General features: G+C 34.4%; 1 protein-coding gene across 1 annotated transcript; it reads left to right on the forward strand.

Annotated features, from left to right (window-relative positions):
• The first annotated feature begins 10510 nt into the window (after nt 1-10510).
• LOC141547389 (vomeronasal type-1 receptor 1-like) lies at nt 10511-11437 on the forward strand. Its single transcript, XM_074275833.1, has one exon. The coding sequence runs from the start codon at nt 10511-10513 to the stop codon at nt 11435-11437; it is 927 nt and encodes a 308-aa protein (XP_074131934.1).
• The last annotated feature ends 5882 nt before the right edge of the window (nt 11438-17319 follow it).

Raw genomic sequence — 17319 nt, forward strand, 5'->3', positions numbered from 1 at the left:
ATGATTGGGCCAGCACAGGATAGTGGGAAAGGCCATTTTTTCAAGCATATTCTTATATTGTCCAATCAGTAATTAGCCATAAGTGCCCAGATCTCAGTGCATTAACTCAAGAATTTCAGCCCTTTATATCTCCCTCTTTTTTTTTTTTTTAAATAGAGGGGGTCACGCTCCCTTCCCCCGAGATCTCAGGAATGGAGGTGAAAAGCACCAAAGGGAAATGGGGATTGCTGGCGGGTTTCTGGGCTAAAGCGTCTTATTAGAAACAGGTATGCACAAACCCATCAGCATGGGAGGTATTACACAAGCACCTAGCAATAATGCACAGGCTATTAGTGATGACTTTCCCTACAGCCAGTGCAGGCTCAATGTGGTGTAACAAACAAGAACTGTACATGCAAGTAGTGGTATAATAAACAATATGAATCAACATGGTCTTTTAAAAGAGTTCCAGAATCCTAGAAGGAGAACATATAAACAATAGTCACACAAACACCTTCTTCAGCAGCCAAGAGATAATCCAAAACTAATCTATTGTCCATTGCTTCATGTGTCAGGGAATCCAATAATCTCCACAAGTTTTTGAAGTCCTGCAACAGTCTTTTTATATGTTAGTTAATGATTCCTGGAGATTTTGAAGTTCTGCAACAGTCTTATCATGTGTAAGAAAATCCAGTGATTACTGAGGGTTTTCAAGTCCTACAACAGTCTTATCATGTCTCAGAGGATCCAATGATTCCTGAGGGTTTTCAAGTCCTATAACAGTCATTATGATGTCTCAGAGAATCCAAAGATTCCTGAGGGTTTTGAAGTCCAACAATTTTTGATGTCCATGAGTCAAATGCCATAACTGCCAGGCTCTTTCAGTTTCTTTTACTTTTGGAGAAGTATCATAATATCTCTGTTTCTCTTCTCTGCTCTTGCCTGCCCTTGAGGATTACAAGGTATGCCAGTGGTGTGTAAAATCTTATATTGTGCACAAAAGTGTGCAAAATGTTTAGAAGTATATGCAGGTCCATTGTCTGTTTTTATTGCTTGTGGTACCCCATAATTGTAAATGCTTGTATAAGGAATTCAGTGATGACTTGGGCTGTCTCTTGCTGCTGGTATTGCAAAAGTGAATCCTGAAAAGGTGTCTACCACAACGTGGATAAAAGACAGACAACCCAAAGATTTATAATGAGTCACATCCATTTGCCAGATTTCATTAGGTTTGAAACCACAAGGATTCTTCCCTGGAGGCAGTGTAGGAGCTTGGAAAAGAAGGCAAGCTGGACAGACTTTTCCTATGCTCCTAGCTTCCTCTCTTATTATTCCAAATTATAAAGGTAAAGCTCGGGCAGCATGATGATATTTAAAATTAGATGCTTGGTCTTCTTGAAATAAAGGAGTGTTGTCAACATAGTTAGAAGTCTATCTGCCTTTGAATTACCTTAAAAAATAAGACCTGGAAGTCCACTATGAGACTGGACATGCAAGATATAAATCTTACCTGGATGCTTTCTCACTTGCTCTTGAAGTTCCTTAAAGAGCTGATATATATGAGAGGCTACAAATTTTATTTGGGCTGTGGCAATTCTTTGTACCACATCTACTGAATAGGTAAAATCAGATATTATATTTATATCTCCTGGATAATAAGTAAGAGCTAGAATGATTGCATACAATTCATTCTGCTGAGTGTATTGAAAAGGAGTTCTGACTACTTTCTTTATAGGTAAGTCATGAGAGTATACAGTGCAAATGTTATGTTTGGATCCATCTGTAAAAATAGTTGGTCTTTTAAGAGGAACTTTATTAACCTTTTCTTCAAGAGTCCTTTGCCAAGTATGTAACAGTCTGGTTATCTTTAATGGAGACTGATGTATAAAATTTGAAGCCATGGCTAATAAAATTTGCTACTCTGGGATGGTTTCACAGCACACATTAACTTGGGCATTAGTATAAAAGGTGTATATCTGGTCAGGTCTTACCCCAGATAATTGTCCTGTGGAGCTCACTATCTTCAGAAATCCACAAGTTTTGTTCAGGTTCTAAGCATGTCTTTTCTATAGATTTCCAGTCCCTAAGGGTTAACACTTCATAAGCCAAATTCTGTAATGACATCTTAACATAAGCTGATGTAGTCCCATAAAGAGAACAAGCCTTTTTCAAGTCTTTGAGGACATCATCTATATCAAAAGGCATATACCTTCTACTTTCTTGACCTGAAGAGTTTAACTGTTGAATCACTGGATACATATTGATTTTAAAATCAGCTAAATCCTTCCCTTCTGCTGTGGCTTTAAGTAGTGCCTTTTGCAATCTAGTTATAGGAGGGGGTGATTGCTGGGGGGGGGAGGTGCTGGTGGTATCACTGCCCCTCCCACTACTCCTCCTCCCTCTATCCTGGAAGGTAAAGTTGATGGGGGCATGTCAAGAACCAGTTCCATTTTAGGCTGGATTGAAGCTGCCTGGTCAGAGAGAGAATCACCAAGCCCTTCACTACATCCTTCTTCCTAATTTACTACACATGCACTATGGTGATATTGCCATTAATCAGTTCATAGTCTTCCTCTTTTTCCTCACACTTCCTCATCTGGCTGTTCTTAATTTTTTTCTTTTTTCTATAACTTGCAGGATTCTTTAAGGCCAATTGTATTATGTTGTATATATAGAATGTTTCCTTGGAAATTGAATGAGTACCTTTATCATTGTAGTATTCACATAGTTGTTCTCCTACCAGCTTCCAATTATCTAGCCCTATTTCTTCTTCCTTTAAGGACCAAGGAGACCTTCATTCTAATGTACTCAACAGTCTAGCTATCTGCAACCAAGTTATAATTAAGCCTTGTTCCTTTATCACCTTAAGTATGCTTTCTATAGGGCCCCCCTGGGGCGGGGATGGGAGTGGGGATGGAGCTGGTGGAGAATCTTTTTTTCTAATTTCTGTCCCATTTCAGCTAGAAAAGGTTAGTAGTTTAGCCCCTAACAAAGTAATTTCCCTGTTTATCTATTAAAATACTCACCCTATTTCCTGGTCCTAGGGCTTCTTCAGGGAAATTAGGGTTCTTGGTCCCACATTGGGTATCAAATGTGATGACCGCATTAGCTCCCTGGGTAACTTAGAATCAGCTAGAAGTCAGGATAAGCAAAAGGCCTTTGTCTTTATTCTTGGTCTTTAGCAAGTTAAGGAAATGGATGAGTAGGGTCTTCAGGATCTCACCTTTTCATCTCCTTCCCCGAATTGACTCTGGCAGGCTTATTCCACCTGCTAATCACTCCTACAATTCTCTGCATTCATGAAATGATTGGGCCAGCACAGGATAAAGGGAAGGGACATTTTCCAAGCATATTCTTATAGAGTATTGTCCAATTGCTAATTAGCCTTAAGTTCTCGGACCTCAGTGAATCAATTTAAGAGTTTCAGCCCTTTATATTTATTTGATTCAAGAAACACGAGTTCAAATAGAAAACAGTATTCATTTTATCCTCCAAATCCTGGATCATGTCATTCAAGCTCTTTCAATCATAGTTTTCTAATTATAGTATAGATAGACTAATAAAGAGTAGAAGTTAGATAGATTAATTCTCCTAAAATAGTTTACCTTTAATGTATCCTTATATTTCTATTAGAAACTCATGTCTATAAGCATGTAATCCAAAATTTAAAATACAATAAACCAAAAAATACTCGCAAAGAATACCTACAATTTAAGTGACTCTATACTTGTTTCATTGTGTTACCTAGATTTTTTCTTTTAAGCAAACTTAAACTCCTAAAGATATGTCATCATCATATTCTATCAATAAATCATAATAGTAGTAAATTCACATGGTTACTTTGACTATCGAAAGATACAATAAAATGTTCAATTAATTAAAATTATTTTCAGAAAGAATAAAATTGATGAGGGTTTTTTTTTAATTTTTATTTTTGTAGATCTCTTGATTTCAGGAAATTGTTCCCTGGCATAGCAATGCGATTTCGCTGTCTGTAGTTCTTGCTTTCATATTATTACTAAGAAAAAAAAAGTTTCTCCCAACAATGTAAAGTATTGCTCCTTTAGGGACTCTAATTAATCACTTTTAATAACTGCTAGGCATTTTTACTTGACATAAAGTGATGTTATGACATGGCAGATTCCTTCTGCCAACTTTTGCTTTTGAGGTGACAGGGTAATTGTGGTTCTTGGGGGAAATAAGCTCAGAAAAGGCTGTGCTTATAACTACAGGCTTGGCCATACCCACAGAGCAAACACATGCACACTCACACACACTCACAACTGTCGCCACTTCTTTGGTAGCACAGAGAAGACTGGTGAGTAACTTTACATCTTTGTCAAAGAGATCAAGTTTCTAGAAATCTCATCTAGGGGAAAAGAGTTATTTTTTCAGTGTTTTGGATGCAGAAGAGACCTTGCAGATGCAGCCCCAGAAGGGATTATTCCCTTTGTAGATTACAGCAGGGACATATTAGCTTTTCTTCAGCATTCTTCTGGTACCTCTGTTTTATCTTCCCCTTAAGTTTCCGACCAGGATAAAGGGAGTGGATGGAGATGCAGTGCTCAGCTGGTTATGATTCAGACACTGGCAGATTCTGCACTAAAACGTCCTGAGAGTTCCCTTTCTCATTTTATCAGGAAAGGAGTTAGAACTTCTGAGTCTGAGCTCAACCCAAGAGAAGGAGAAGCTCTGATCTCTGATTCAGGCTGAATGTGTGAGCTGTACAAGTTCAGAGTCCATCTGAAGGTGCTTTGGCAGAGCATTCTGGGCTTAGACCCCTGCTGCTGCACACAGAGGCTTCAGGCTCTTCTTCTGTGACCTTTATCCTTTTCCCCTCACACGGGTGGCAAGACTGGAAATAATGTGGATTCCAGGCTGGGATGTCCTGTGGGCATTGCTCAGGCAAAAGCTCCACAGTCTGATCCATTTCTCTGTGCCAGAGCATTATCTAGAGCATAAAGGAAGTCAGAGAAGTTGAACAAAATCACCCATTTTATAGGTGAGGTAACTAAGGCCAAAGGAACTGAGTCATTTTTTCACAATCAAAGGAAATTATTTGGTCTGCATTTCAGTGCCTTGGCTCTCTGCCTGCTATTTAGCTCCTTCTCCTGTCCTCTTCTGCTCCCTGGTTGTGCTTTGTGCCTATTTGATTTCAATGTAGTTTTCACTGATTGATTAACTGGAAGGTACTCTCAATGTGGTTTTTCTTCCTTTCTTTCTGCCTTCCATTTTCTTTATTCTTTTATAAGAATCTAACTTCTGTCACTCTAGTAATCAAGGTTAATTTAGAATCAATGACTTCCTACATTTTATTTTTTGCTGAGGCAACTGGGATTAAATGGCCTGCCCAGGGTCACAAAGCTAGTAATAATTAAATGCCTGAGGCTGGATTTAAACTCAGGGCCTCCTGATTTCAGTGCCAGTTCTCTGTCCAATTAGGCATCTAAGTGCCCTGACTTCCTACATTTTTATATTTCTTTTTTGCTAACTGGAAAAGGCAGTTAGTTCTCTGCCTAAATGCCTCAGATGCCCTGGATGTTCATGAATCATGATAAAGTGGCAAGAACATTCAAATTAGAAGCAATGGACTTCAGGGGAACAGAAATTTATCTGATAGAAACAGGAAATGTATCCTGCAAGGCAAAGAAGTCCAATATCGTTTTACATTTCCTTATTCATATAATGATGATAACAATTTTGAAATTAATTTTTGGCACTGAACTCATATTTATTTTCATCAATTTATTACGAAATATATATATATATATATATATATATATATATATATCTTGAAGAATTATTATTTTACAATGTTTTGATTATGCAAACATTAGTAAAATTACAATAGCAACATCAAAATTAACTTATAAACTACATTAACTCCTCTTCTATCTAAGGTTTGATCTAGATATATTTAATTTTTAGTCATATGGCATAGATGCAAGCAGTGTTTTGCCTACAATCCATGTGCATCAGATTATCTCTTTAAATTTCTTTTGTCACAGCAAAATTTCTCTTATGTCTTTAGCTTATGTTCAGATAAAAAATTGTTAAATTGAAAACCCATAAATAGTTAAGAATCTCTGGGGTTACTGTGCTATGATTTTCTTCATTATGCTGTAGCATTTTTTTTAATTCAGAAATTCATTGTACTGATATGGACAGTTATTGGATAAGAACCTAGTCTGTATATTTAAGGAGAGAGAATGAGCCCTTCAAATAATCCTATTGGGCAATGTCTGGCAAAGTAACAGTTTATGGCAGAAAGTTTCTTCTACTTGACAGATACAGAATAAAGTATAGAAGCTCACCTGTCCATATCAGAAATGTATTAAAGTCAAGAAGAAAGCCACTGTATGCTATCAAGCATTCTTGTCAACAAGCCATAGTCAAAGAATAAATATTTGCTGAAAGGCAGGAAGAGCCAGAGAATCATCACTGTATTGTGTCAGAATAGAAAGTTGTAATGCTCTGAAAAAAATTACTGAGCTTTTATTCATTTGGTATCATTTTTTTTAGTATTCTGCATTTATCCCTGCAAAATCAAATGAAAATATAGCAGGCCAACAAGTCCTTTTCTTTCTTTTTTTATTTATAATTTTTTACAGTATATATGCATGAGTAATTTTCAACAAGTCCTTTTCAAAATATGGTATTGTCCTTACGGAAAAGCTATAAGCTAACTGTATGATGCTCATGTTACTGATGTAGGATTGAAGCACATAGAAATTAAGTGATATGCTGGTCATCATGCTGTTAGTGGGGAGCAAAGAGGGATTCAATCCATTTGTCACTTGTATTCCAATCCAAAGCTCATTGCTCCACTTTCTACTGTCACATAAGTTATGTATGAAGCTTTAAAGAAACCCACATTGTCTTAAACAGATATAGATCAGTGTAGTTTAAAAAGTTATGTGTGTACGTGTCTCTGTGTGAATATAAAAGACAACATTAAAGTCCTTCCCAATTAGATTTCATCCAAAGCTTCCTTTATTATTCCTTCACTCACCTATTAACACTGACTTTAAAAAGAGCCCTGTTTTCTACAACAAGAAGTTGATATATAATTGTATGAGTTTCTCATCATAATCAGAAAGGAGGCAATTGATTTACTATCCAGTTTGTATTCATAAGAACCACATTGTTGGGTCCATGATTTAGGCATAAAGAATGAGATCATAAATAGATTAGAGGAACAGAGGATAGTCTACCTCTCAGACCTGTGGAGGAGGAAGGAATTTATGACCAAAGAAGAACTAGAGATCATTATTGATCACAAAATAGAAGAATTTGATTACATCAAATTAAAAAGCTTTTGTACAAACAATACTAATGCAAACAAGATTAGAGGGAAGTAACAAATTGGGGAAACATTTTTACAGTTAAAGGTTCTGATGAAGGCCTCATTTCCAAAATATATAGAGAACTGATCCTAATTTATAAGAAATCAAACCATTCTCCAATTGATAAATGGTCAAAGGATATGAACAGACAATTTTCAGAGGATGAAACTGAAACTATTTCCACTCACATGAAAGAGTGTTCCAAATCACTACTGATCAGAGAAATGCAAATTAAGACAACTCTGAGATACGATTACATACCTGTCAGATTGGCTAAGATGACAGGAACAAATAATGATGAATGTTGGAGGGGATGTTTGAAAACTGGGACACTGATACATTGTTGGTGGAGTTGTGAAAGAATCCGGCCATTCTGGAGAGCAATTTGGAACTATGTCCCAAAAATTATCAAACTGTGCATACCCTTTGATCCAGCAGGGCTACTACTGGGCTTAGATCCCAAAGAAATACTGAGGAGGGGAAAGGGACCTGTATGTGCCAAAATGTTTGTGGCAGCTCTTTTTGTAGTGGCTAGAAACTGGAAAATGAATGCATGTCCCTCAATTGGAGAATGATTGGGTAAATTTTTTTATGATATATGAATGTTATGGAATATTATTACTCTGTAAGAAATGACAAGAAGGATGAATACAGAGAGGCTTGGAGAGACTTACATCAACTGATGCTGAGTGAAATGAGCAGAACCAGATGATCATTATACACTTCAATAACAATACTGTATGAAGATGTATTCTGATGGAAGTGGATAGTCTTCAACATAAAGAAGATCCAACTCACTTCCAGTTGATCAATGATGGATAGAAACAGCTATACCCAGAGAAGGAACACTGGGAATTGAATGTAAACTATTATCACTACTGTCTTTCTACCCAGGTTACTTATACCTTCGGAATCCAATTCTTACCGTGCAACAAGAGAATTGGTTTTACACACATATATTGTATCTAGGTTATACTGTAACACATGTAAAATGTATGGGATTGCCTGTCATCTAGGGGAGAGAGTAGAGGGAGGGAGGGGAAAATTTGGAAAAAATAATACAAGGGATAATGCTATAAAAAATTACTCATGCATATGTACTCGTCAAAAATTATAATTATAAAATTTATAAAATAAGTAAATAAATAAAATTTTAAGTGGCTAAAAAAAAATAAGAACCATAGAGTTGAAGAGGTATCAGGATCCCTCCCTCTTTAAAAGTGTTTTGAGTTGTTGCCCAGGGTTAATTTCTGGATTGGTCCAAAGCTATCTTTGTTTTCAATAAAGGATATGTAAGAAGAGTCTATGAGATGGATAATATTGTCCTTGAGAAAACTGTTTCCCAACACTTTCCTTTGTGTGTATGATTATATTCCCCTGATTTGGAAGTCTGTTCATTTCTTAGTCAGCCTTAAGAACTGTATGCCTATTGCCATATTCAAAGCATGTGCTGGGAAAATAAAGTTCCCCATCGGTGACAATTACATTTGTGAATATTTCTCTGTGGTCCTAGATGTGCCCATATTAAAGGCAACAGGATCATTGAAATGAAAGAATTTATGAGCTTTTCAATTACAGTAACCTACTGCTGAAAAGAGTTGTATTTTCTCTATGATCACAAGAGGCCCATAAGAGTGTCATAAATGGTTCATTAGTAACTGATGAAAAAACAAAAAAGGGATTGTTCTTCCATGATATCTGACTAGAATAAGTGCAGGTGTATCAGCACCCCTGGCCATAATGATGTGAATGTTGCCTGACAAATCCATCTTAGCCTCACCCAAAATTACAAGTGTTGTCATAGAAAAGTGACGATAGCGTTAAATAACAAATAGGTGGATTTAGAAAATTATAGAGCAAATTCAACTTTTAAAGGAAGATGCTATTCACCTCTAGAGGTACAGAGGTACATATAAGCAATGTATAATCTTACATAGATGTATATATATATATATATATATGCATGTCTATGTAAGTGTGATTATAGATATCTATGTACATGCATGAATGAATTTATATTTGTGTATAAGTTCATTTGTATATGAGTCTAAGCTTATATAGATGTGTAGTCACATAATATGTCTTTATAAATATATATTTAAAATTGTACTTTTCTTTAGGGACTGAAGGAAGAAAAGGAAGAAAAATAAAATATTAAAAAGTACAGAGTGGAAAACAAACAAAGAAACATAAGAGGTAAAGAAAAGATGGTTGTCTCTGAACATGTGTCATACATATTATATAGGTTTTTTTTAAAATTAATTTATTAATTAATTTTTACACAAATTTTATGTATAGGTAATTTTCTAGCATTGACAATTGCAACTCTTTTGTTTCAACTTTTCCTCTTCTTGCCCTGCCCCTTCCCCCAGATGACAGGTGGACCAATACATTTTAAATATGTTAAAGTATAAGTTAAATACAATATATATATATATATATATATATATATATATATATATATATATATATATCCAAACTGTTATTTTGCTGTACAAAAAAAATTGGACTTTGAAATAGTGTACAATTAGCCTGTGAAGGAAATAAAAAATGTAGGCAGACAAAAATATTCTGATTGGGAATTCCATGTAGTGGTTCATAATCAATTCCCAGAGTTATTTCTCTGGGTGAAGCTGGTTCAGTTCATTATTGCTCTATACAGGGTTTCTTGATAAGAAACTTTATTACTTTATAATATAAATCATTTCTTATGTTCTATTGTATAAATGGCAAGATATTATTTTCCTATTTTGCATTTTATTTTTAAATAATAGACATGTGTTTACTAACTTTTTTTCTGGAAAAAATGACCTGATCATATGAGTCCAGTTTTTATATGATCTTTCAAATATCAATGCAATTCTAAACAAAAGGCAAATGTATTTACATAAGTATACACTCAAATAAATACATAAATACATAAGACATTAAATATAATTCAAAATCCCTATTTGAAAGAATTACAGTACTTCCAATAAGAATATTTGCATCAAGAAAATTAAAAAAAAATTTGTGGGAGTAAAATATTTTCCAAAAGCTGTAACAAGTAAAGATTAATAAAGATGACCTCATTGGTAAGAAATGTGCTGAATCTGATTTTGAACTCCTGGATTTATAATAGGTACTTCTCTCTTTATTTCAGGTCACTTTGCATCTGAATATCATTCTGTCACAGAGAATAAGGAATGCAATCTAAGGAAGATATACTCTGCATTTTATATTTGCTTCAGATTATAATTGGAGTCTTTGGGAATGCTTTACTCCTTTTCTTGAATGGCTTTAATTTAGTCACTGGTCAAAGGATAAGACCAATTGATGCAATTTTTATTAATTTGTTTATTTCCCATGTTGTAATGATTCTTTTCAGGGGAGTTCCTGCTGCAATCCAATTTTGTATCCATAAAATTTTCCTGAGTGACACTGAATGCAAAATCATTGTTTATCTGCAGAGAGTGTCCCGTGGACTTTCACTCTGCAATACCTGCCTCCTAAGTGTCTTCCAGGCCATCACCATCAGTTCCAACAGCCCCAAATGGGTAGTGCTGAAAGCCAAAGCACCAAAGTGTATCATTCCATCCTGTGTCTTTATATGGGTATTCAATTTGTTGGTAGATACTTTTGTGCCTCTAAGTGTGACTGCTGTTAGGAATGACACAGTCAATAACCTTAAAAACACCCTAGGATATTGTTCTATAGACTGGTGTGCTGTTTCTATCTCAAAAGCACTTATCTGGAAGACGCTTTATGATGCAGTATTTCTAGCATTCATGGCCATTTCCAGTGGCTACATGGTGCTTGTTTTGTTCAGACACCACTGGCAAATCCAATACCTTCATAGCACTAATGTCAACCCTATGGCCACCCCAGAAACCAGAGCCACTAAAGTAATCTTGTTGCTCACGATTATCTTTGTATTCTTTTATTCACTTAGTTCTATCTCTGTTATTGTAATAGCAAAATATAAACATACAAGCCAATGGATTATGTATTTGCCTATATTTTTTACTTTATTTTACTCAACAGTAAGTCCTTTTGTTTTAATCAGTAGTGATTCACAAATCCTCAATTGTAACATTTTCAAAAGAATAAAAAATTCTCATGCTCATTATTAAAGTCTCAGAACTAATACATTTAAACTATGAAATTTCAAAGAAGAAAATAAATTCTAAAATCTCAGTTCAAAATTTCTATTTATGAAAGAGGACACTGAAGTGAAAATGAAAATTCTCTTCATCAGAAAATAAGTCTTTTGCTTTTTCAGGTGTATGGTTCTGTCCACCAAACCAATCATGTTTTTTCAAAGCAACAAGAGTAATGATAAATGATGGTTGATACAAATTCCAAATTGTGTTTCCATCCCTCATGGAAGACACCTTAATTGTTACCAAGTTCAATACCCACAGATGTCAAGAACCAATGACAAAAGAGATCAAGGTTTTGCACAAGTTTAACCCGATATGTAATAAAAAAAAAATTAATGCTATTTTTTCTTCACTAGAAAATCATACTTAAGTACCATGTCTCTATTTTCTAGATTTAGACAATAACTTCGTTTTCCTAATCCTTTTTTTTTCTTAAGGTAATGAGATTTTAATAAGTTTTTCCTTCTTCCTCAAATATATCCCAATTATTAAGAAATTTTTAAAAATGGAAAAGTTGGAGTTTGTAAGCACATGCAGAGAGAGGGAGAGAGAGAGACAGAAATAGAAACAGAGAGAGACAGATAGACAGAGACCGAAAGAGACAAAGAAAGAATACTTTTAAAAATATTGACAGTAGAAGCAGTGTGCCTGTTTATTTGCTTTGGTATAATGAGAATAGTTAATTTTGACTCTGAGATTCAAGATCCAATTTCTGGTCACACTACCTAGATTTTGGTGTGTGTGTCTACTGAGCAAGTCCTTTATATTCTGTTTACTTTTTAATTTTTCTCTGGGAACATTATATATAGAATAAGACCAATCAAAATCTGAGATTCCAGGCAAGTCTAAATAGTTTTCTTTATGTACACAATGTTCCGGATCTTGAAGATAAGAACAGCTATCTCAAATAGAGCTGTATTCACCCTCTGAAACATCCAGTTTTGGAAGGACGTATAAGCCCTAACCCTGCCACCAAGAATGTCTTTAGCTTTTGAGAATGCCATTGAGCTCTTCTATATATGACAAAGAAGTCATAGAATAAATATATTGATTTGGTATAGAATACTTATTTAGGTTTGAGCAACTGCATGACTTTATTTGGCTTAGTTTTATTTATTGACATAAACCCTACTGTTGCAAAGAGGAAGTGTCCAAGGAATAAAGGGAACAAATCTTTTTTGAAGAAGACATAAGATAAAATGTGGTTAAATCCATTCTTCCAAAGTGCTACTTTTGTGCAGGAACTCTGCTAGGTTCCCACATGATCCTCACTACACAATCTATAAAGAACATGAGGCTATCCAACTTCAAAGAACTATGTAAAATAAAAAGTCTTTACCATGCAGAGAAGGAAAATAGGAGGCAGCAATTAAATTAACCAGAGAAGGAACAATAATATTGACAAAGAATTATTTGAAATAAAATTTGTAAGACAAATCAGAGCAGATGTAAAAATCAAAAAATCAGAAAAGGAAATTAAAAAAAGAAGTATTAAAGAATAAAAAGGAATGAATTCTACTAAAATTTGTAACAGAAAAAGTAAAGTAATCACAATAAAAATGGATTTTTGGTATTTCATGAAGTGATGCATAATTCCTAGAAATTTACATAGTATAAATGAGAATCCTGTCTTGTAAAAGACAGTATGAGAATGATTTCAGAAACCAGCTTTCAAAGAAGTAATGACTGAGGCAGATAAGAGGTGAATACACAAGAATTGATTTCCGAAGGATTAAAGTATCAGAGAATTGGAATGAAAAATTAAGCATTCATAAAGTGCAGAAGCAGAAAAAATTGGGTTGAACAATGACGTTTTTAATTAAAAAAGGTGGCAGATCCAAGATTTCAGAGTAGACAATGCATCTGAGCTGACACTTCTCATCATTCCTTCAGAAATAACTTTAATGCATCAAATGTTATACTGGTGCAAGTTAGTAGAACGATTCTTTATTAGACCCATTTTTCTAGACAAAAATATCTTCAGTCAGAAGCAGAAATATGTGTTACCTATTCTTTTACCCCATGACAAATTCTGAGTTCCAGTTTTTGGGAGAAGAAAAGCAATTGATTTCACAAAGAAAGAAGGGCTCTGGTTTAAGTGTGGAATACAGAGGTAGTAGGGTTCCTAGTTCCAGGTGAACAGATTCAGAGTGAGAGAGATGCACAACTGCATTCCATAGGGATGAGAGAGTCTCGTCCAAAATAAGAACTAGAACTCACATAAAGAGAACAGTAACCATGCCTTTCCCTACATCATAAAATCTTAGAATCACAGAAAACTTGCAAACTGAAAGAGCTAGTTCTGAAAACCACAGGGAAACAAAGAAATAACAATAATGTTCACAATAAAGCCTAAACCTTGAGACAGTGTTACTTCTCAACCACTTCTTCCAAAAGGTGAAGAAAGTCAAATTTTAAATGAAATCCAGAGTTATATAAGTAAGAAAAATTAGCAAAACATCATAATATAATCTCAACAAAAATGTGTTGTGATGACAAGGAAGCTCAAGACATAAACTCAGAAGAATTTAATAACTTTAAAACATTTGCAAGAATAACATCAGTGAAAATTGAAGAATTCAAATTAATACGAGAAACATTCATTAAAAAACCTCAATTAAGAAAGATAAACAAGAGAAAACTATTTAGTCTTTTATTATCTCTAAATTCTAGATAAAGACATTAAAATTATCTTGCTAATCTTTCTCTCTCTACAAAATATAGAGAATTGTATAGAATATAGGATAAGTATCGCAAATAGCCTATTTCAACTTAATCCCCAAACTATTTTCATTCATTTATTACATACTATTGGAATGTTTCTAAATTTTAAAAACAAAATAATGAATAAAAAACATACATTCAGAAAAACACATAATAAATGTATTCCTACTATTCCCCTAAATGTGTCATCCCATTTTTTTTAACCAAAAGCTTGAAAAAATATTATGAGCATCATGTTTTATCTATAGATAATAAAAGCTTTAGTTTCCAAAGACTGCATCACAAAAGTCACTATCAAGCTATTTTTTATCATCAGATTGAGTGTTGGTTTTGGTTTTCTTGTTTGTTTCAGAATGTTAATGTGCATCTTTTACTATGTCCATCTTTCTTGATCATAACTCAAATGTTATGTTAATTAAATCTAAGCTCCTCCAATGGAGGTTAATACTAATAAAGCTAATTAAGCATGTGCTATGGCACATGGTTCTGTTATGTGGCCACATTTTGAACCTTTGTGTTCTATCATATTTTACAGTCTTTGAATTTGTGTTGGAGAAGATAATATAGATCACCAATTTGACTTCACACCAATCCCTTATCTTTATGGCCAACTTATACTATCCTGGAAACAGAATATGTTCCTACCATCAATTCTAACATATATTCTATCATATCTGAAGATGAGTAGACTAATAGCTAGTGATGCTAGTATTTCCAATGAAAGTGTCCATTTCAATCAATCAGGACCTGCTCTGTAAATGCCAGACACTTTTTTTTTTCCAATCAGGCTATTACCATGACCTACTGGCTACCATCCCTTCATGAGCCCTCTTGCTCAGAATTCAACTTAAACTTTATTTCAACATTGTCTTATTAAATTAGCATTATCAAAGAGCATTGAAGCTTGGGGTTTTTTATTAGAGAAATAAATCCTGATAGTGCTTCATTATCAAGCCAGACTTCTGGATCAATTAAATCCAGACAAAGCAAAAATAGGAGGAATTCACAAGGGAATTTGGAAAAAAATTGATTCAATCATCAGACAACCAGGTGATAGACAAAATAGAGGATTTTATTTAATTCAAGAAACCCGACGTCAAATAGAATGTATTATTCATTTTATCCTCCAAATCCTGAACATGTCATGCAAGCTCTTTGTCATGTTTTGTTTATTTTATAATTTTTATTATACCTTTTTATTTACAAGATATATGCATAGGTAATTTTTCAGCACTGACAATTGAAAAACCTTTTGTTCCAACTTTTCCCCTCATTCCACCTACCCCTTCCCCCAGATGGCAGGTTGATCAATACATGTTAAATGTGTTAAAGTATAAGTTAAATACAATACAAGTATACATGTCCAAACAGTTATTTTGCTGTACAAAAAGAACCGGACTTTGAAATAATGTGCAATTAGCCTGTGAAGGAAATAAAAAATGCAGGCGGACAAATCTAGAGGGATTGGGAATTCTATGTAGTGGTTCATAGTCATCTCCCAGAGTTCTTTTGCTGGGTGTAGATGGTTCAGTTCATTACTGTTTTGGTTCATCTCATTATGGGTATCTCTGTTGTGGGTATATAGAAAGTACACATGGATAATTTGATTTTACTGATATAAAAGAAAAAAAAAGGAGGGGGTGTAGTAAAGGGAAGGGGGTAGTATCAGAAAAAGGGGAGGGAGTGATAAAAAGAGGGAAACTGCATCCCAGGAAGAGGCATAGAAAATACACCATATCTGAGGGAATTTAGAGAGGGGGAGAATCATTGTGTAAATCTTACTCTCATCAGAAGAGGCTCAAAGAGTAAATAATTGTCATATTTGTTTTTCAGAGAATTCTCTCTCACCTCATTAAAAGGGGGGAGAGGAAAAGGGAAAAGGAAAAGGAGAATAAGGGAAGGGACATGGAGGGAGGGGGGAGGGATACTAAAAAAAAGGGAGGGCTGTGCATCACAAGGGGGGCCTATAAATTAAATATTGGGGAAGGGGTTCAGGGGGGTCAAGGGAAAAAGCATAATTTGGGGATAATATGATGGCAGGAAATACAGAATTAGTAATTTTAACTGTAAATGTGAATGGGATGAACACTCCCATCAAACGGAGAAAGATAGCAGACTATATAAAAAATCAGAACCCTACAATATGTTGTTTACAGGAAACACACTTAAAGCAGGGAGATACATATAGAGTAAAGGTAAAAGGTTGGAGCAGAATCTATTATGCTTCAGGTAAAGCCAAAAAAGCAGGGGTAGCTATCCTTATCTCAGATCAAACAAAAGCAGAAGTTGATCTAATTAAAAGAGATAAGGAAGGAAACTATATCTTGCTGAAAGGTAGCATAAATAATGAAGCCATATCAATACTAAACATATATGCACCAAGTGGTATAGCATCTAACTTTCTAAAGGAAAAGTTAAGAGAGTTGCAAGAAAAAATAGACAGTAAAACTATAATAGTGGGAGATCTCAACCTTGCACTCTCAGATTTACACAAATCAAACCACAAAACAAGCAAGAAAGAAATTTCAAAAGTAAATAGAACATTAGAAAAACTAGGTATGATAGACCTTTGGAGAAAACTGAATGGCAATAGAAAGGAATATACTTTCTTCTCAGCAGTTCATGGCTCCTATACAAAAATTGACCATATATTAGGACATAAAGATCTCAAAATTAAATGTAGGAAGGCAGAAATAATAAATGCCTTCTTCTCAGACCACAATGCAATAAAAGCTACATTCAGTAAAAAGTTAGGGATAAATAGACCAAAAAGTAATTGAAAACTGAATAATCTCATCTTAAAGAATGACTGGGTGAAAGAGCAAATTATAGAAACAATTAATAATTTCACCCAAGATAATGACAATGATGAGACATCATACCAAAATCTGTGGGATGCAGCTAAAGCAGTAATAAGGGGAAATTTTATATCTTTAGAGGCTTATTTGAAGAAAATAGAGAAAGAGAAGATTAACGAATTGGGCTTGCAACTTAAAAGGCTAGAAAAAGAACAAATTAAAAACCCCCAACCAAAAATTAAACTTGAAATACAAAAATTAAAAGGAGAAATCAATAATATTGAAAGTAAAAAAAACTATTGAATTAATAAATAAAACCAAGAGTTGGTT

This window comes from Sminthopsis crassicaudata, chromosome 6 (genome assembly GCF_048593235.1).
Source record: "Sminthopsis crassicaudata isolate SCR6 chromosome 6, ASM4859323v1, whole genome shotgun sequence".
Lineage (NCBI taxonomy): Eukaryota > Metazoa > Chordata > Mammalia > Dasyuromorphia > Dasyuridae > Sminthopsis > Sminthopsis crassicaudata.